This window comes from Lytechinus variegatus, chromosome 18, assembly GCF_018143015.1.
Source record: "Lytechinus variegatus isolate NC3 chromosome 18, Lvar_3.0, whole genome shotgun sequence".
Lineage (NCBI taxonomy): Eukaryota > Metazoa > Echinodermata > Echinoidea > Temnopleuroida > Toxopneustidae > Lytechinus > Lytechinus variegatus.
The window spans coordinates 5,713,539-5,734,823 of NC_054757.1; the positions used below are offsets into that span (position 1 = coordinate 5,713,539).

At 37.0% G+C, this 21,285-nt stretch overlaps 1 protein-coding gene across 1 annotated transcript in view; it reads left to right on the forward strand.

Annotated features, from left to right (window-relative positions):
- Positions 1 to 17,381, forward strand: part of LOC121431555 (bifunctional heparan sulfate N-deacetylase/N-sulfotransferase 2-like) — a 66,994-nt gene extending 49,613 nt beyond the window's left edge. Inside the window, exons 6-12 of the mRNA XM_041629071.1 lie at positions 1,734 to 1,916; positions 4,650 to 4,746; positions 10,088 to 10,211; positions 11,212 to 11,386; positions 12,640 to 12,810; positions 14,095 to 14,204; positions 15,610 to 17,381. Coding sequence (XP_041485005.1) covers positions 1,734 to 1,916; positions 4,650 to 4,746; positions 10,088 to 10,211; positions 11,212 to 11,386; positions 12,640 to 12,810; positions 14,095 to 14,204; positions 15,610 to 15,829 — 1,080 coding nt within the window. The 3' untranslated portion in view covers positions 15,830 to 17,381. The remainder of the gene's footprint in view (positions 1 to 1,733; positions 1,917 to 4,649; positions 4,747 to 10,087; positions 10,212 to 11,211; positions 11,387 to 12,639; positions 12,811 to 14,094; positions 14,205 to 15,609) is intronic.
- Positions 17,382 to 21,285: the final 3,904 nt, after the last annotated feature.

The following is a 21,285-nucleotide window of genomic DNA, read 5'->3' on the forward strand; positions in this document are numbered from 1 at the left end:
TGCATTATATACTGATTCCCCCCCCTCCCCTCCCTAAAGGACCCCAAGGTTGCAGTCCAGCCTTTCCCCCAATTCTACCTTTCTTTACGAAGAGCCCTTAGAAATAGTCAAGATGTGGACACTTGCACATTAACCAATATCATTTTTTCATACTGTACCTTGTTCATCATACAAGGACTGACTCATTCTGATTTCAGACTACTGCGGTCGCACTGACAGAGTGGCGAATCAGCTTGAGATTGAATTACAATCAACTCAGATACAATACACTGACTAGGAAAGGAAGTATGGTGGGGGAGAAGGGGTGCTCAAAATCTACCGTATCGATGTGGAAAATCTACTGACTTGTCAAACAGTCTGTAATATATATATTAAATGCTGCATTTGACACAGTTTAACATCCCTCATGTATACTCTTAGGTGATAATGATTACATTTTTTTTATATCAAACCAAAATTTTGTAAACACCAACCAGAAAATGAACATAGGTTGTTCAAGTTCAGCAATGTTTTAGATATTTAAAGGTCAAGTCCACCTCAGAAAAATGTTGATTTGAATCAATAGAGAAAAATCAGACAAGCACAATGCTGAAAATTTCATCAAAATCGGATGTAAAATAAGAAAGTTATGACATTTCAAAGTTTCGCTTATTTCCAACAAAGTAGTTATATGAACGAGCCAGTTACATCCAAATGAGAGTGTCGATGATGTCACTCACTCACTTTTTCTTTTGTTTTTTATTGTTTGAATCATACAATATTTCAATTTTTACGAATTTGACGATTAGGACCTCCTTGCCTGAAGCACAAAATGTTAAAATTATGGAATTCCACGTGTTCAGGGAGGAATGAAACTTCATTTCATATGACAATGACAAGAAAATAAAAATATTTCATATTTCATATAATAAAATACAAAAGAAATAGTGAGTGAGTGATGTCATCAACTCTCTCATTTGGATGTAACTGGCTCGTTCATATAACTATTTTGTTGAAAATAAGCGAAACTTTAAAATGCCATATCTTTCTTATTTTACATCCGATTTTGATGAAATTTTCAGTGTTATGCTTGTTGAATTTTTCTCTTTTTATTCAAATCAAGTTTTTGTTGGGGTGGACTTGTCCTTTAATCGTGAAGTCAGGTGATGAAATAATTTTTGTTGCTCTGGGCATTGTAGTTTTGTTGTCTACTTTGAACTCTCTCTGCATGAAGGAGTGCATTATGTGGTGGGGGCCCCGAACTTTTGTACCAAAGTTTATAAAATAAAGTTCATCAGTCTAAGCGAATAAAAATTTGATTTGAAAGAACCGAGCATAGAGAATCAAGACAAATTAGGGGTTTGTGTACCAAGACATACGTGTATCTACCTTGAGTCCAAGTCCTTGAATGCCACTCTTTCCCTTAAGGCCTGGTCCCACTGGCCAGACAAGCAGAATTTTCGGGGTGGCTCCTTCCGTTTTCATCTGCTCAAGACAATGCACAAAATGGGCTCACAATGAAATCACAGTGGACGGATGCTCGATTGATATAGAGCGTATAAAACATGTATGCAAAGAGTACTCAATGGATACATAAATTTTTCCACAGATGGCAAGATTTTTTTCGTTTAACATCCTCTCTGCATCGGTAAGTGCAGTGGGACCAAGCTTGTACATTCATAATCTCAGTCCAAGTGGTATTTCATAATGTTCAGCATGTTCACACTCTAATCCAAATCGTCATCTCATTCCAGGTGAACATCTTCATGACTCACATGTCCAACTACGGCAGCGACCGACTGGCCACCTACATGTTCAAGCACGCTTTCCAGTTCGTTCACACCTACACCAACCTCAGGCTTCAGACGCTTCCTCCTGTTCCCACTGCCAAGAAATATTTTGAGCTGTATCCGCAGGAAAAGCAACCTCTCTGGGGTGTAAGTATTAATCAGATGTAGCCAGTCTGCAAAGGAATTGGAATCATTTATGGGTGGTACACAGGCAGGTGTTTCACAAACACTGAGGCTTGACTAAAAATCGAACTTATATTTTTCAGCTGCGTGTGATATGTAAAGGCCACCGCACACCTTATGACCCGACTGGTCCACGACTGGCTTGCGATTGGGTGAGGGGAGATGTGACGTCACAGCTCTTGTCAGCTTGAGAGTCGCAGACCGGTTAGAGACAAGTCGCAAGGAAAATTGTAAGGATTTGACGTATTGACTGGATCGCAAGCTCAATCCAACTTCCAGCCAATCAGACAGCAGAATTGCAGGACGCGTATATGGTATACAACGCGCATACACAGTAGTAAGCGCACTTTCTCAGTTGCTATGGCAAAAATCATAAAGCGCATGCGTGAGTCGCAGACAGCATGGTAGTCGGATTGCAAGGTGTGCGGTGTTGAGGCGTGTGACTACCTTGCGATTCATGTCCCCTCAATCAGTCGCAGACCAGTCGGGTCGTAAGGTGTGCGGTGGCCTTTGCTCATCTTATTATAGTTCAGGGACCTGTTTCATGAATTCATCAATTGATGAGTATGATTCTAAGTCAAACATAACTCTTTTTGAAACACCCCCAGGGGGCCGTTTCATAAAGCTGTTCGTAAGTTAAGAGCGACTTTAAGAACAACTGGTGATCCTTTCTTACACGCTAGACCATCGCCAATGAATATACCATTTACTTCACGAAGAGACCACCAGTCGTTTTTAAAGTCGCTCTTAACTTACGAACAGCTTTATGAAACACCCACCAGGTTTGCAAGTTTGTGAGCATCCAAATATCCTGATAGGTTCTGAGGATACTTCTTGGCTCAGGAAAGACAGTGTGCCAGAATTCTTGTTATCGAAAGAATCATATCAAATTTTTGCCAGAAATAATGAAATGATCATGCGAAAGTCTAGAGAGGGAAGTAAATGAAGGATCAAGCATATTCTTTGTACCTTTTGATATTGAAAGCGAGTTTTCATCACCATGAAACGTTGCATTTGGGATCTTCTATCCACATACAAAATTCCTCTTATTCATTACTCAAACAAATGTCCAAACAAATTTATTATTCAAACAGATTCCTGTTTTAAATGTGTCAATTTTGCAGGATTTTACAATAGCACAGGTGAATGATTCATGTCTGAGTCATTAGTTCATAAAATCAGTTGTTTAGACCCATCCTTCTGGTCAAAGCTCAGGTTTTTTCATGTACTGTATGGGCTTGGAACACAGTCTTAAAACTCGCAGGTTAGACCAACCCAACATGGAAAGTTCTTGTTTTGATTCCTATGTTCTAGCTCTGGCTCAGTTCTTGGTTGTTCACTATGCACCCTTTTCACCTGCTCAGTTCTTGGTTGTTCACTATGCACCCTTTTCACCTGCTCAGTTCTTGGTTGTTCACTATGCACCCTTTTTTCACCTGCAGAATCCCTGTGATGATCACCGACTGATGGAAGTATGGGACGAGAACAAGGACTGTTCCAGATTACCCAACTCTCTCATAGTTCTAGTTTTGATTCCTATGTTCTAGCTCTGGCCCAGTTCTTAAAGGTTGTTCACTATGCACCCTTTTTTCACCTGCAGAATCCCTGTGATGATCACCGACTGATGGAAGTATGGGACGAGAACAAGGACTGTTCCAGATTACCCAACTCTCTCATAGTTCTAGTTTTGATTCCTATGTTCTAGCTCTGGCCCAGTTCTTAAAGGTTGTTCACTATGCACCCTTTTTTCACCTGCAGAATCCCTGTGATGATCACAGACTGATGGAAGTATGGGACGAGAACAAGGACTGTTCCAGATTACCCAACTCTCTCATAGTTCTAGTTTTGATTCCTATGTTCTAGCTCAGTTCTTAAAGGTTGTTCACTATGCACCCTTTTCACCTGCAGAATCCCTGTGATGATCACCGACTGATGGAAGTATGGGACGAGAACAAAGACTGTTCCAGATTACCCAACTCTCTCATAGTTCTAGTTTTGATTCCTATGTTCTAGCTCTGGCTCAGTTCTTAAAGGTTGTTCACTATGCACCCTTTTTTCACATGCAGAATCCCTGTGATGATCACAGACTGATGGATGTATGGGCTGAGAACAAAGACTGTTCCAGATTACCCAACTCTCTCATAGTTCTAGTTTTGATTCCTATGTTCTAGCTCTGGCCCAGTTCTTAAAGGTTGTTCACTGTGCATCCTTTTTTCACCTGCAGAATCCCTGTGATGATCACCGACTGATGGAAGTATGGGACGAGAACAAGGACTGTTCCAGATTACCCAACTCTCTCATAGTTCTAGTTTTGATTCCTATGTTCTAGCTCAGTTCTTAAAGGTTGTTCACTATGCACCCTTTTTTCACCTGCAGAATCCCTGTGATGATCACCGACTGATGGAAGTATGGGACGAGAACAAGGACTGTTCCAGATTACCCAACTCTCTCATAGTTCTAGTTTTGATTCCTATGTTCTACAGTAGCTCTGGCCCAGTTCTTATAGGTTGTTCACTATGCACCCTTTTTTCACCTGCAGAATCCCTGTGATGATCACCGACTGATGGAAGTATGGGACGAGAACAAGGACTGTTCCAGATTACCCAACTCTCTCATAGTTCTAGTTTTGATTCCTATGTTCTAGCTCTGGCCCAGTTCTTAAAGGTTGTTCACTATGCACCCTTTTTTCACCTGCAGAATCCCTGTGATGATCACCGACTGATGGAAGTATGGGACGAGAACAAGGACTGTTCCAGATTACCCAACTCTCTCATACTTGGTCCTCAAAAAACAGGTGAATAGCAACAATCTTTCTATTATTTTACTTATAATTAAAAACTCCTTTTGAACCATTCTAAGTAATTGTGGCTTTTATCTGTTTTTTCCCCCTGAATTTTGTATGAAGAATTTAATGAATATCTGTTGCCGATAAGTGAATAATAGAACATGGCAAATAAGAGGATAGATGTCAAGAAACTTTCTTTAATATTTGAAGATATAGAAATGCAAAAAAAGGAAATACAGGGAATAATTTTGCTTTAAAAATTTGAAAAGCATTTTTGGTTACAAGAGAAAAGCTCTCAACTAAGTAATGTACAGTCCTTTGTAAAAAAATATGCTATACAAAAGACTTAATGTATATCGGTCTTTCAAAAATGTGGAGCAAATTGCAATGCGATACCAGGAAAATTATTCCCTGAAATACTGTATCTCAATTTCTTTGTAATGCCATACTCTATGTTTGAGGATTTCATGTAGCTAGTTAAAGACAGACATTTGTGAATGTGTAAGTTTGTCTGGGGTATTTCCGCTTTATCAAGATGCATGAGAAAGCTTTCATGGCACGCCAAGTTTTGATGACATACTCGCTCCATTCATCTACCCTTGAGGCATGTTCAGACTGCTACTCATATGCTTCAGTCACATTTCCCCTATGGCGGCCATTCGGCTAGTTAAAAACAGCCGTTTTATTTACTTTTATTCAAACCAATTGTGTGTAATTGCTGATGTGGTTTACGGTACACCATGTGGAGTGTTATAGGAACAGTGGATAGAAGAAGAGAAGAAGTGGATAGGCGAGAAAGTGGAGATTTGAGAGTAGAGTATTCTTTCTTGAAAATAGTCCTGAAAAGGACTGTAAACCAGAAGGAATGTTGAGTGAGAACAGCTTGAGTAGTAGAGCTGATGAGGAGATGCTGGCTTGAGTCGGCGAGTAGAGATGATGAGTAGTAGAGAGACTCTACTACTCATTAGCAATTGTACATGCCACCATGCAAACCTTCAAACAACAACCAATTGTGTGTAGCTGGTACAAAAAATGTTAAACCGCTGTTTTCAAATCGCAATTCAGCCGCTGTAGAGCAAATGTGACCAAGGTATGATGGTTTCAGTTATATACATGTGTACATGTATATTAGATGAAACTCCCTTTCATCAATGCCCCCACCCCAAGCCATTTATTGAGAAGAAATTTCCATCGAAATTAGATAATAGTAATTATCATCTATACAGAGCGTTTTAGCCATACCTTAAAAACACATATTTTGGTCTGCATCAATTGCCTGTGCAGTACCAGAGTGAATCCCTAAAAGGCCATCCGAAATAATATGAATATTGATCATAATTGCTTATGCAGCACTTAACATTTAAATACAGTCTAAAGCTACAAAAATGGAGCATAAGTTTATCCTAGATATCATTTTTGAAAATGAGCTACCTTAAATTCTTCCAATCATTGCAATTTTACAGAAATTGTTCATGTTCTTTTTCTGAACTGACTAAGTGAATAATTATATTATTTAAAATCATGTGACATCTGCATTAAAAAAAAAGTTTGGTTATGGAAATACCGAGAAGTTTGGTGTAGAACATGTCTAATATTCCTGCATTACTTAGGTGTGTGTGTGTAGTACCCTGTAGCTGGATAAGTTCCAGGTTGTGTTTTTGGCTTGTTGGTCACTGAGGACAGTCATGGATGTGTGTGCCAAGTTGGTTTATTACGCTGGTTATGTCCATCCCTGATAACGATTGTATCGGATCAGTATTGTATCAGATGAACATTGTACAGTGTGTCCCAGAAAAAGTCTACCTACCTGCTGGCAGATTACAAGCTAAATCTCTTCTTTGATTTGAGACCGAATACTTGGTGTATTGTATTATTCAGATTAGAAATCACAAGCACAGATGATTATCTAAAACGGTTTGCGCGGAAATTTGATAAGTGTGAATCTGAATCCAATATTATTGAGAGATCAAGCTCAAAGGCAAAACAAAGAATATAAAGGAGCAATAATAATCCACCTCCTTGTAATGTGTGCTATTTGTATCCTTTTAAAAATCTTGACCAGTTTCTGATGTGCAAGTTGATTTTGACATTGCAATTTTAAACTTTCTTGCTCATCTTTATTTTCATGACATATTAGGTATCAAATATGAAGAGAAAAAAATATGGTGATGTAATGTTGAACCCCAAAATATCTCTGTATTATTTTTTGTTGGACACACTGTATTTTGGAATATAGAGCATTCAAGAAAGATGATGATATGCATGTGGTCTTAATGAAAAAGTTTCCTGTGTTCCTTGGACAGATGAAATGTCATTATTCATAGGAAGCGGGAAATATATCTTTATCTCTTTAGAAAATCTTTGTAATCAGGTACGCATGTACATATATTTCCTTCATTGCAAATGGACAAACTGATACTGTATTTCAAGTAATTTCACTTTTATCCTAATAAAAAATGTAGAATTAATCTGAAAATGTGTTATAATGGTCAAATAATCAATGCCTGTTTATTTCAATTAAAGTCAGCTTATTGAATGAGCTATAGCACACATAGGCTTGCCATATACAATTTGTCTGTAAAGTTGTGCACGAGTTTAAAAAACTGCTTTGTGGAAGTAGCCCCCTGCTAGAGTCGTTGAATCTAAACTTCAAAGTCAAGACTAAACACTTTCTGAAGAACGAAACCGTTGTGTGATCCCGTGAGGCACTGACAGTTCCTTGGGTTGAATCTAGGTCAGTCACATTTCAAGAGAGGGACTAATGTTTGGATATCCCATTACCAAGTTAATGGGCGTCTGAGGTTTAGCTATCATCAGCGTATCGGGGTAGCGAGATACCTCTATAACTTGAAGACTCATTTATAGTCGGTTGGATGTACAGGGGGAGAAATGGGAGAATTTACATGTATCCTACATGTAGGTACATTCAGACTTGGTGGCAGTAGGATGGGGCTAGGCTGTCAGTAGTAGAGCAGTAAATGTTTCAGCAGTGATCAGAGATGTGAGAATGTATGTTCTTACTGCATAAATACACATTTACTTAATCTACAATTACGTTAATTGTATATTTTTTAGTTTTCATTTTTTTTTAACTATACATCGCCTTATACACGTAGCTGTCAATTCATTCTGCATTTGAACACATTCCCTAAAATGTATTGATGTTAAGCTTGAAAGGTTACAGTTGATGTTTTCTGGTGTTTTTTTTTTTTACTCATCGGCTTATACATGTACATATTAGCCTTACCAAATCTTTCCAGTGGCAGTGTATTTTCAACAGATTCCCTGAAAATTATTGATTTCCAGCTTGAAAGGTTACAATTAATGTCTCCCTGTGTATTTTTCTTCATTGATTATTGCTTTTGTTTGAGCATGCTTGAGAATGATATTCCCAATTTCTTAGTAAATCATCCATGTATCAAAAATTATTTGTGATTGCCAGCTTTCTCCATTGCCCCAGATAATTGATTTTGCCTTCTAACATGTGCACATATGTAACCAGATTAAACCTGTTCATACTGTATGTCTGTTCTTTAAAGGGATGATCCGGGCTGAAAGTATTTATAGCTTAATAAATAGAGTAGAATTCACTGAGCAATATGCCGAAAATTTCATCAAAATCGGATAACAAATAACAAAGTTATTGAATTTTAAAGTTTAGCAATATTTAGCAACAGTCGTTATGAATATTTATTAGATGGGCTGATGATGTCACATCCCCACTTGTTCTTTTGTATTTTATTATATGAAATTAGGTTAATTCGATTTTTTTTCTTCCAAGAACTAGAAAAACTGGATTGACATCTGATTCAGTGCATTAAATATTAATTTCTGCAACTTATTTCATTATAAGGGAGACATATTCACACAAGTATGAATTAATGAAAAAAAATGATTTTATGTAATAACATAAGAAAACGGAAAGTGCAGATGTGACATCATCAGCTCACCTAATGAATATTCATGACGACTGTTTTCACAAAACATTGCTAATTTTAAACTTCAATGACTTTATTATTTTTTATCCGATTTCGATGAAATTTTCTGCATTTTGCTCAGTGAATTCTACTCTATGTATTAACATATAAATATTTCCAGCCCTGACTTTTTTATGTTCAGGAGTTTCACTTCAATGTCAGAGGGGAAATAAAGTTTAGTCGGCATAAGTTTGCCTTATTATTGAATAAATCAAGGCAATGGATGTAGACCAGGGGCCCGTTGAAGAAAGAGTTGCAATCAAACGCAACTTTAATAATCATGCGCAACTTGATTTTTCAACCAATCAACAGCGCGTATTTTGGAACTGTGATCGATTTTTTGACTTGCGTTTAAACGCAACTCTTTCTGCAATGGACCCCTGTTCATATAGAAATTCAAATCTTTGTTATTTATCATGTACATATCATATTTAATTCTTAGCTGGACAGATTTGTTTGGTTTCTGGAGATTTTGCTTCCAGGGCAGATTTAAGTTTATTTAGATGAACCAAACTGGGAAGTTTGTTTAATCCCATCTCATTTTCATTGGTCTTTGTTGTGCCATTATGTGACTTTGGATTCAGGAACCAGTTGATTTGAAGGGCTACAATCCCTTTGTGATTATTATTGACATGTGCTTAGTAAAGATTATTGAGACTAGCCTGTGTCAAAATGTTGTACATTTTGACTGAGTGAAATTTGTTCAGTGCCCTTGTAAATGTTTGATCAGTTTCTTTTGGAACTAAGTTCCGAATATTAAATGGAGTGTTTTGTGGTAACACCATGTAGGTTAGTTGTGAAAAGGACTGTTGGTTTTATCTCTCTGATATTATTAGTACATGTAGCTCTGAAAAGGACTGTTATTTTCAACGTTTTGAGCAGATAAGCTCAAACGATTATTCCTTGATTTTTTGTTTGTTTATGTTTAGCTATTGCCTGTTTTATTGTTCGAACATAATGCATATGTCATAGTATTTCTGATTATTCATTTTGTTTAAACTGATTGTATTCGAACTATTTAATTAATTAATAAACGTCATAGTTTTTATTATTTTCATTATTTGTTCATGTACTTCCCAACATGAGTAGGCAGTTTTTTTGTTTTTTTGTTTTTTTTCTTAGCTAATTTGTAATTTGTCATATGAAAATACTTTACACGGTACATTTCCTTTCTTGTATGTTAACTGTCCAATGTTATTGATGTATGTTACTTAATTGTTTTGTAAAGCGCTTAGAAACATCACGTATTAAGCGCTATATAAATACAATGTATTATTATTATTATTATTATAAGCTTTGTTCTTCATCAGGAGTTTATAATAAAATTTGTTACCAACTTACCTTGATTTTTCTCTGTCATTTTTTCCATCCAGGTACTACCGCCCTCTACACTTTCCTCCAGATGCATAAAGGGATTGCCAACAATCGGCCGAGTGAGAAAACCTTTGAAGAGGTACAGTTCTTCAATGGAGACAACTATTATAATGGATTGGATTGGTAAGTTTGCTTACATTCTCATTTGAAAATAATGAAAATAATATTCTATGTTGCATAGCGCTTGATAAAAACAGCCTTTCTTTATTATCTTACAATAAGCGGATTAGTTTCCACAAAAAGGAGAAACAAGCATCAAGAGTGGAATTCATCAAGTATGCAAAAAATTCAAATGATTTTGAGTGTTTGGGTAACATCAATAGAATAAATAATTCATTCATTAAGAGAAATGCAGGATTCAAAGAAAATACAATAAGAACAATTACTATTTTGCCCAGAAAATTAATTTATCTTTAGAAGGATTGAGTTAGCTCGGTCGGTAAAGCATCTGGCTGTCGAACACATGGTTGTGAGTTCGAGTCCACTCCGGGCGGGTGACTGAAGCCTGCGTTGTGTGTAAACTTGTCCCTCCCCTGTTCCATGGATGCAGGCTATGTATGTTACAGTGGAAGACACACCGTCCCTTGGATAGGATGTTAAATGAATGCCCCGTGGAGAGGAGAGTCACCACCTTTTTACTTATGTATCCATTGCACTATTCATACAAGAGTAGGGTGGAAACCCCTGGTCCACCTGCACCCCCCCCCCCCAGAAGTTATAGGGAGGAGAGACCTGCGAGTTTTAGGGGGTGTTGTAAGGAAATATTTGCAATCAATTACAAATATTCTGTTACAATTTTACAACTGATACATCAATTGAACTGTAGCAAGTGAGATTACACTCCATATTTCATGTTTTAATGAGCAGATTAGCAATCAATCACCAATTTTCAATTAATTGCAAGACAATTGATTGATTTCGGGACCAAAAATAGACTTGCAATTGATCAGAAGTTTCTTGCAATGCCCCATTAGTCTCACTTTTCACCTCCCTGGCTCAGGTGATGCCAAACAAGTGATAAAATAAAAAAAAACGAAAACATTTGAATTTAGAGACTCACCTTATATTTCTTTTTTGAATTTGAATTTAGAGACTCACCTTATATTTCTTTTTTTTCTGTCAGGTATCTTGACTTTTTTCCGTCCACCAAGAACCAAAGCCACACCCACACCTTCGAGAAGAGTGCCAATTACTTTGATAGCGTATTAGCTCCTAAGAGGGTTAAAGCTCTGCTCCCAAAGGCCAAGCTGATTGTCATTCTTCTTGACCCGGCAAAGAGAGCATACTCCTGGTATCAGGTAGGTTAAGTTAATGACATTTAAAAAAAAACACAGAAACTTTGATATAAATGTGAAATTTATGTTAAAACCTGTATTATATTTTAGTATTGAAATCTAAAGCTAATTTACTTTCAGAGGTGGCGCCTTTTTTAACTTTTATTACCAGTGAGCCAAGAAATCTGTTTTCAAACCTTTGAAATAGACTGCAAATTTGGACTAATATTTTTGTTTTCCAAATTTTGCCAGTTTTGTTTAAATCCAGCTAAAGGAAATAAAACAACTTTAATATTTCAAAGCCGAGATTTGAATCAGGAACTGTCATCTTGAAGCGCAAGCGCAATACGCTATGTTGATGAGCCAGACAAAATTACTTTGCATTTGTTTATATCAATACTATTTACTTTTCATGAATATTAATGAGGACTGGTCTCTTACTTGGAAAGGTTGCTTATAATGTCACTTACATAGACCTTGGGTTGTGCACTCTTCCAGAATTTCGGGTAAAGGTAAAAGGTTTTCAGTTCTAAAAAGTGTGTATGTCCAACTCCCCCTATATGGGGGGACCCTCCTGATATAAGTTGTCTCTTTTTTCTAGTTCCTATGAAAAGTTGTATACTCTCAAATTATCATGGCTTGGTAGTTCATGAAGTACCAAAACAATGGGGAAAATGCGGGTTAGACCTACAAAAAAGTAATAATAAAAATGGATTTATATTGCTCTTTTTGCCTGAGGATACAAAGCACTGCTATTATTACCACGTTTTTTTAGCTTGAGCTACCACATTTTCAATTCATTCAAGTAATTGTTCCTGCCAGATACCCAATCACCTCACCTGGGTGAGTGCAGCACAGTGTGGATAGATTTCTTGCTGAATGAAAACACGCCATGGCTAGGATTCAAACCCATTATCCTCTAAAAGGCGAGAGTGGGAACCACTAGACCATGACACACCCATATTTTTTATAGAATGGCAGAAACAATGCTTAAACTGGTGGGATGGACCCCCCCCCCCAAAAAAAAATAAGGAAATATGATTCTGTAATTCTTCAAATTTTCTTGTGATCACAAAATTGCAATTGTTTAAATTTGCAGCACATGCAGGCAAACAATGGTGAGATTGTAGGCCCGCAAGGTTCAACAAAAATCAGTCGCTACTGGTTAGATTATACGTGAATTGTAATACAATGATTTCCAGTGTTTTGTAACTTTGGTAAGTTTTTCTTAAAATATTCCTGTGATCACTAAATTTGTAATTGTTTCAAATTGGCAGCACATGAGGGCGCACAATGATGCAACCAGTTTACAGTACTCATTCCGCGATGTCATCACTGCCAAGCCCGACGCACCCAAACCACTCCGGGACCTTCAGAAACACTGCCTAGAACCAGGAAGATACTCAACACATCTACAAAGATGGCTCCAGCATTTCTCATCCAGACAAGTAAGAGAACAGGGGACCGTTCCATAAAGCTGTTTGTAAAGTTAAGAGTGACATTAAGAACGACTGGTGATCCTTGTGGTCATTGGTGTTAATCCTTGCGTCACATCGATTGTTCAGGGGGGATGAAACAATAGATCATCCCCCCTGAACAATGGTTGTGATGCAAGGATTTACACCATTGCTTGCGGTAAATGATATTTAGCTATTAAAGGGATGGTCCGGGCTGAAAATATTCATATCTTAATACGTAGAGTACAATTCACTGAGCACAATGCTGAAAATTTCATCAAAATCGGATAACAAATTATAAAGTTATCAAAGTTTAAAGTTGAATTGAACAAACCTAATTTCATATAATAAAATACAAAAGAACAAGTGGGGATGTGACATCAGCCCACCTAATGAAAATTCATGACAATTGTTTTCACGAAATATTGCTAACCTCTAAAATTCAATAACTTTGTTATTTGTTATCCGATTTTCATGAAATTTTTGGGAATTTGGCTCAGCCAATTCTACTCTATTTATTCAACCCGGACCATCCCTTTAAGTGCATAAGAAAGTTTCACCAGTTGTTCTTGAAGTCGCTCTTATCTCACAAACCACTTTATGAAACACCCACCAAGGTAGAATGGGACTGGGGCATCTGTAGAGAAAGAGGAAGGGAGAAATACGGAAATGGAAGTGAGCTGGATCAAGGATTTGATAAAATCAGAAGAATTAAATTACAGAGAGGGATGGGAAGAAGGAAGAGAGGAAAGATAATTTCAAAAAGGAAATAAAAAGGGAAGGTATAGAAAGAGAGAAGAGAAACATATTGAGGGAGAGAAGGTGAAAACCAAAGTAGAGAGGGGAGGGGATGGTAAATTGCCAATTGGTCTATTGCCAACTCGTCTAATAATCACATGGTCTACCTTCATTTAGTCTCATGCCATTCTGTCCAACATTTCGTCCAACAACAAGTTGGTCCTATAACCATTTGGTCCGATAATCATTTCGTCTAATCACCAGTTTGTCTATGACAAGTTTGATTTTCTTTTCATTCATTTACCCAATTAACACTTGGTCCAAGTAGACCAAATGGTATATGGACTAAATGGCTACTGGACCAACTGGTTATTAGACGAAATGGTGAGTGAACGAAATTGCAATTAGACTAATTGAAAAAAACGATGGGATAATTTCCAAAGTCCTTGTTATTTATCACAGTGATATTTTAGATTTTCGTGTAAAAATGATGGTTTATGTAAAATATGCATTGTTTGTGTTTTCCTCACTGTCCAGATGTTCCTTTTGGATGGAGAAATGTTGAAAACCAACCCAGCTCTTGCCATGCTGAGGGTTCAGAAGTTCCTCAAGATCAAACCAACCCTCAATTATTCCAGATTACTCAAGTAAGTAGTCCCATCTGTAAGTCATTTCAGCCATTTTCTACTTTCTGGTAATTTCTAGAATCCATATGTTACCTCACTCACATATCGTTATTCCTGCCCTGCGGCACTTAGGCCTCCACACTTTGCTTCCATTTTTATCGGTCTCTAGGGCATCCCCTGGCCTCAGTCCATCTGTAAGTACACTTCACTATAGGCGGTGCTGCACCATCCCGAGTTTGCTCAATCTCAAGATTTTAGCCTGATTGGCCCTCTTCGCGATTAATCTCGAGATTAATAAAACACCGTCTCCACCATCGCAAGAAGAGTGATTCCTGCTCGAGTGAGGCATCGATGCATTATGGTCTGACGCCGTGAATAAATAAACCCGAGAGCGTCTGCACCGACGAATTAGCGTGATAATTCGTAAAATAGCGCGCTTTTTTGCAGATAATCCCAAGTTGACTTGGGATTGCAATCTCGAGATTAGTCCTACGAACTAGCGTGATAATTGCGTCTCCACTGCAAATAATCTTGACATTGTTCAGATTGGGGTAATTTGCCGGATCAGAAATGGCGCGCTAATTTGAAAACTCGGGATGGTGAAGACGGCCCTTATATGCACTTTTCAATTGTAATTATTGAGTAAAGATGTAATAATAATAATAACATTAATAATGATAATAATGATGGTATATTTACCCAGGGTAGCCACTTCAGTTCCAAAACTGTTCTCCCAGCGGGCCTTGTTATTATTATTATTGAGGAATTGTTGAGGTATTACATCTTGCCGGTACCCAATTTGCCTCAACTGGGTCGAGTGCAACACACTGTGGATGAATTCCTTGCTGAAGGAAACTACATGTACGCCAGAAGTGAATCAAACATTTAAAATCCAGTTTGTGTCTGTGAACAAAGATATTTGTACGTTATATTTGTGGCAATCCTGACTCGTGTTCTGCTTTGCCTGACTCAGTATAGCCCCTATCCTCAACCAACCCTACCCACCCTCCACATGCTTCTTCCATGTCTCTTAGGACTATCCTACCTCCTTATCCCACCCACCTCAAACTCATGGGCGTACATACATGTAGAGTAAGGGTAGGGGGACAGTCCCCCCCCCCTGAAATTTTGCAAACTTTTATTTTTCACTGAAAATTTCCATAAAATTCACCAAAAGCGTTAAAGAAACCTTTCAATATCACTTTAAAAAGATGCAGAGTGCCCCAATATAAACTCAGGTGCTTCACTCCCTCACATTTAAGATTTTTTTTTTCAAACTTACTTATGCAGCCTCCCCCCTTCCCTTGGAAAAAAAAAATATGCGTACAGCTATGCTCAAAGTCAAACTATCTTTATCAAACTTATATATTTGTTACCCTTTTGGTAAAAATTTAATAAAAATATATTTTTATGATTTTTTTTTCAGGTATGATCGAAATAAAGGTTTTTATTGCCCGGTGGGTCCCAAGAATAGAACACGCTGCCTAGGAAAGGGCAAAGGTCGTAAGTATCCCGAAATGGACACCGAGTCGGAGGAATTCCTCCAAGCTTTTTATCGACAGGATAATCTCGTCCTCTCGTCGGTCTTGGAAAAACTCAACCAACCTGTTCCCGACTGGCTGGCTGACCATATCAAAGAGTTCTAGTTCAATCTTACCACCAACCTCACGTAGTGATCCAATGTTGAAATAGTGTATTTCTTATGACTTTCAAATGAAAGGGTTGTAGAAAAGTAGTGGTTTGGTAATTTTCTCCCTTTGCCCATGCTCAAGGATTGTAATGCAAAGTTCCCACTGCTGATCTGACAGCTCAATCTTATGCTACATTCACAAATGCCTCTATGAACACCGTACAAATGATTGCATGTGTGTATTTGAATTTTGTCAGACGTGTATATCAGATATGATTATTTACGCCTGGGACCGACCTTTAACGTCACCATCCGAAAGACGTGACTGGGGCTCAAACCTCTGCATCAATTTGTAACTTCCCCACATAGCTTGGATTGCAGGCGCACGCCACAATGCCCAGTTGTACAAATGATTTTATACCATTTATTGCTATGTATAAATACCATTCATATGATGTTCGTAAAGGTATTTGTGACCGTAGCAATACCTGTTTATGTAAAAGTTGCTATCATGGTAACTTTGCTTTCCAGTGGTAACTACCATGGCAAGTGTGTTCTTTAGGCGATCAGAATATAGCACTCCATGGTAGGTACAAATAGATGGCAAAGCTGCCATAGCAATCATTTATGCAATGGAGCCCTGATCAAGCTCATTCGGGGGCAAGGTTGGTTGGAGGCATGTTTGGGCTAGCTCAGCAGCTCATCTGTGTCAACCTACCATGAACAGCATCAATCTACCGTGATCAACATCGCTATGGTTACCTACAAAGTATTCTGAACATGTCAGATATATTAATTCAGTAGGGAGCTAGATGGACGTCAATCACCAGGGTCTCGTAACACAAAGGTTAGTGATTAATCGTACCCTTGATTTTCACGATTGATTGTACATTGTAGTCTATGGAATCAATCGTAGAAACATGTTCTACAATCATTGCTAAGCTTTGTGTTACGGGCCCCAGATTAGCTCGCCGTGATAGACCAACCAGGGCCCTTTTGCGTCAAAGTTAGTATTATGGTCCCTTTGCCATCCAGTGGTAGTTACTAGGGTACGATTCTTAATACTCAACCAAACTAACTTGATTTTGATCTGGGGCCCGTTGCAGAAAGAGTTGCGTTTAAACGCAAGCCAAAAAATCAATCGCAAGTCCCAAATGATTGGTTGAATATCATGTTGCGCATGATTTTTTGAGTTGCGATTGATTGCAACTCTTTCTACAACAAGCCCCAGAACAGGTTGTTTGATTGGAAGTGAGAACCTAGCATATAAGCCATTTCTGGTGTAAGTTGGTAATGCTTTACCTGGTGGAAAAAAATGGTAAAGATATTTGTTCCAGCACAATAACAGACATCCCGTTATTGATCTTTCCAAGATCAAGCTGCCAAGATTTAGTCCTGTTTCTAGGCAGTGAGAAAATGGAACATTTGACCACTGATTTGTTTGAGGTGATAATCTGTTTACTGTTACAGAGCATTGATCCCCTTTCACCTGAGCTTTAACCATCATTAATACATTCAAATCCTAAAAGAAATATCATTGTGATATCCTGTTGTTGATTGTGTCTTCTTGTTGAACAAAAAGGAGCTGGATCATTATCTATCACCATTTAATACAGTAATGCCAATGGCCCGTATTCTGATAGCAGGTTTAACTTAATCTCGGGTTTAAAGTTGTGGTTTGAGTATGGATAGCCAATTGTTACATAAATCACTAACAGTAGAGATATCATACTTCAGCTCCCTTGGCTCTCAAATCATTCATAATTGTCTAGGAAATATAAATAGATGATTGTCTTCACCATCGATGAATCAGGAAAGAGCACAGTAAACACAAGAAACATACAACTTAATAAAAATGTTGATACTTTTGGCTTCCCATACTTAAACTACAACTTTAAACCTGAGTTTAAGTTAAACCTGACTTCAGAATACGGGCCAATGCGTTTATATAAAACCCTTTCAAATGAACTTCAACGCCAAATATTTAAGCATTTTCACAATATCACCAAACTTGAGGTTGAAACTTTTATTTTTATACCGAAAAAAAAAATCAAGATACTTTAGTCGAGAGGCTAAGTCTGTGGAATTTGAGCCATGAGGTACAAAGTTTGAACCCCCCCCCGTGGCACTGTTGTCCTTGTGCAAGACATTTATCTCCATTTACCTCTCTCAACCCGGGTGATGTGAGTTAGTACACGGTAGGGGTCATTCCTTGAAAGCATGGAGTGCTACATTTACCAAAGCCAAATCCAGGTTCTTCAAATGCTATTTCCTATGGAAATGTATCTATAGAGATGTGATATGAGCTTTACAAGAATTGACCATGATTTGATTGATATGTTTAATGGGGTAATGGTGATGCATGTGCTGTTTGCCTTATGCTCGAGATTGGTATTGGTTAGTCTTAGCTGGTTAGTCTTTACCCAGCTACGTATGGCAGACATTCTCTAAAAACATACTCAGTCACTCGTATCAGCCATTTAGGCAACAGTTCCTTTAAAGAAACAAAAACTTTTTTTTTCTTCTCATGCCTACAAGCACCTTTTGTATCTTCATTTTCAAAGTATGATTACTAAAAAGAAAATATATCCCTTGCTGCAAGTGTGCACATGTTTTATACATGATTTTTTTTATTTATCAGAAATATATTTGAATTTTGCATGTTGTTTTTAATGTGGTACTGAAGCTGTTATACTCTTACTCAGTGAATGTGCTCATTTGCCAATTTCATCTGAAGATAAAAGTAGAAACTCTTGGTTGCGAGTTCACAAATGAATGTTAAGCGATAGGTTGGTTTAAACTCTCCCTTTTTGGCTTCTCAGCACACATGCATACAGAATCGGATCAAGTAATCTGTATTCTTTATTTGTACATGGGCAAAATGCACCCTTTAAAGTGCTTATTTCTGAACAAATATGGAGGGTTTAAACCAAGCCCCCATAGCTTAGCAATTAATTGTGGGGATGACTTTTTAATGATAGATTGCATTGGTTATTGTGTATTATTGTTATATCAGCCCTAGGGTCCATCGCTAAAAGCTTTATATAACAGGGCCTGAGAAATATTCTTAACCACCTCTAATATTTTGGGGCAATATTAACTGGCTTAAATTAGTCTAAACCTTGTTTGAACTAGACTTGCGAACAAAATCCCAAAACTTATGTCTAATGGAATGTGAGCTGGAAATTTCCTTTGAAAACCCCATTTTTTTGTAGCAGTACTATGAAATCACAATAGAGGCATCTCAGTATTGTACAAATGCCAGTACATGTATAGTGACTTTTTTATATTTGATATTTAATTATTAATGCTGTCTGAGAAATTTTTCTGTGTTGTACCAATTGAAGTCAATTCTCTTCTGTATGGGGAAGTGGGATATATATTTTGATTTTTTTTGGTGGCGGAGGGGGGGGGGGGGGGACTTTGTTACTTTTGATGAATTCAGGATAAGATTATATTCTACTGCTGCTACTACTAACTATTAAATTTTTTTTTAATGGTTCTTGGAATAACTAATTTCATTGGACCTGAACATTATTAATGAATCTTATAACTTTTGTCATTGAGTCAACTAAAAACAGAAATGTGGGCAAAAGTTTAATATAACTTTTGCAATAACTCCTAAGTCTGAGAAATTGTGTCTATTTTAGTTGAATCTGTGAACAATCAGTAAAGGTATTTTGTTGAAATTGTAAGATAACAATTGCTGTAGGTATGTTTATTTTATTTTTTGTTTTTACATATTGTGGCAAAGCCTTGGACAAGGTCAAGTTGTAAAAAAAGTACTCTTAGTGACATTTATAAGCTACTGAGAAACGGGTTTTAATTTGTACAATGCAGTAAGTAGTAATGAGAAATCTTTTTTTTTTAATGGATAGAAAGAAGGATGTTCTGTGTTGTGTATAATTTTATACTTGTGTTAGAAATTGTTTAAGTGTCATGATGGAAATGACATGATGGGAGAATTTCTTTGAATAATTTGATGTGTACTATGTAATTATCAGTGTAAGAGCGTGAGGAAGAGAAAAAGGGTGGGGGGTAGAGAGAGATAGAGAAAAACTAGATTTCAAATAGTGCAACTCATGGTCTTAATTATTAAATTACGTAAAGTTTTAAAGTTGGGTTTAATTTAAACTCTGGTCTCAAGTTGTGGTTTAACTATGGACAGCCAAATGTGACATAAATCTCTATGAACCCTACATGTATTCTGAAGTTGGGTTTAATTTAAACTCTGGTCTAAAGTTGTGGTTTAACTATGGACAGCCAAATGTGACATAAATCTCTATGAACCCTACATGTATTCTGAAGTTGGGTTTAATTTAAACTCTGGTCTAAAGTTGTGGTTTAACTATGGACAGCCAAATGTGACATAAATCTCTATGAACCCTACATGTATTCTGAAGTTGGGTTTAATTTAAACTCTGGTCTAAAGTTGTGGTTTAACTATGGACAGCCAAATGTGACATAAATCTCTAGCAGTAGAGGTTCAATGTACATGTATCGGCTAATTTAACTCTTAAATCATTCATAACTGCCTGGGAAAGATATACATGTATGAGATTGCCGTCTTCACTTATAAAGATTTAGGAAACAGCACAGCGAACATCAGAAACATGAATGTACAGTGTTTGAATGTTTGGCTCCCCATAATTTTAACACAGATTTATACTACAATGTATGGCCTTACTTAATCCCAACTTTCAAAAACGGGCCAAAATGTTTCGAATTTTACTTGAAATCATGAACATGAAATGTTGTTCGAATAGCTTACCACTGGTTCTTTAATTTATATTTATTTAGCAAGGATCTATTAGTTCTATTCTCATGAAACACTACCACATTGGTCAGGTTTTGCTCGAGAGACATGCAATATTAATTAATCTACCAAATGAGATTACATACAGGTGTATTATTTAAGTACATTTATGTAACAAGGTTACAAATGAGTTAAATACCTATTAAATGCCAAAAAGTTGCCATTTTTGGTTCAAAATTGCATTTTCTTAGGATTGTTCACTAGGTCTTTATTTGCAAATTTGGTGAAAGTTCCATGAAATCGTTCATTGTGTATGTCAAAACTATCGACTTATGATTCGTTGTTGGAGAAGTGTGTTGTTTTGGTGTTCCATGACATTTTCTCTGGCGACAATTGCTCCTACGGGAAATCTGCATGTTAAGCAAAACCTAAAACCTATTAAAGGGGAAGTTCACCCTGAAGAAAACTTTGTTTTAAAAATAGCAGAAAAAATATTAAAAAATATTGGTGAAGGTTTGAGGAAAATCCGTTAAAGAGTAAGAAAGTTATTAGAGTTTAAAGTTTTGGATTTGTGATATATATGCATGAATTTCAAATTTTGTATGGTTCCTGATGACTTAATTTTGTTTTCTATTCATGATCGGGTGTGAAATGATTTGTCTATTGATATACAAAAGGTACAGTGAAAACTATTTCCAATTTTCTGAGAAAATGAC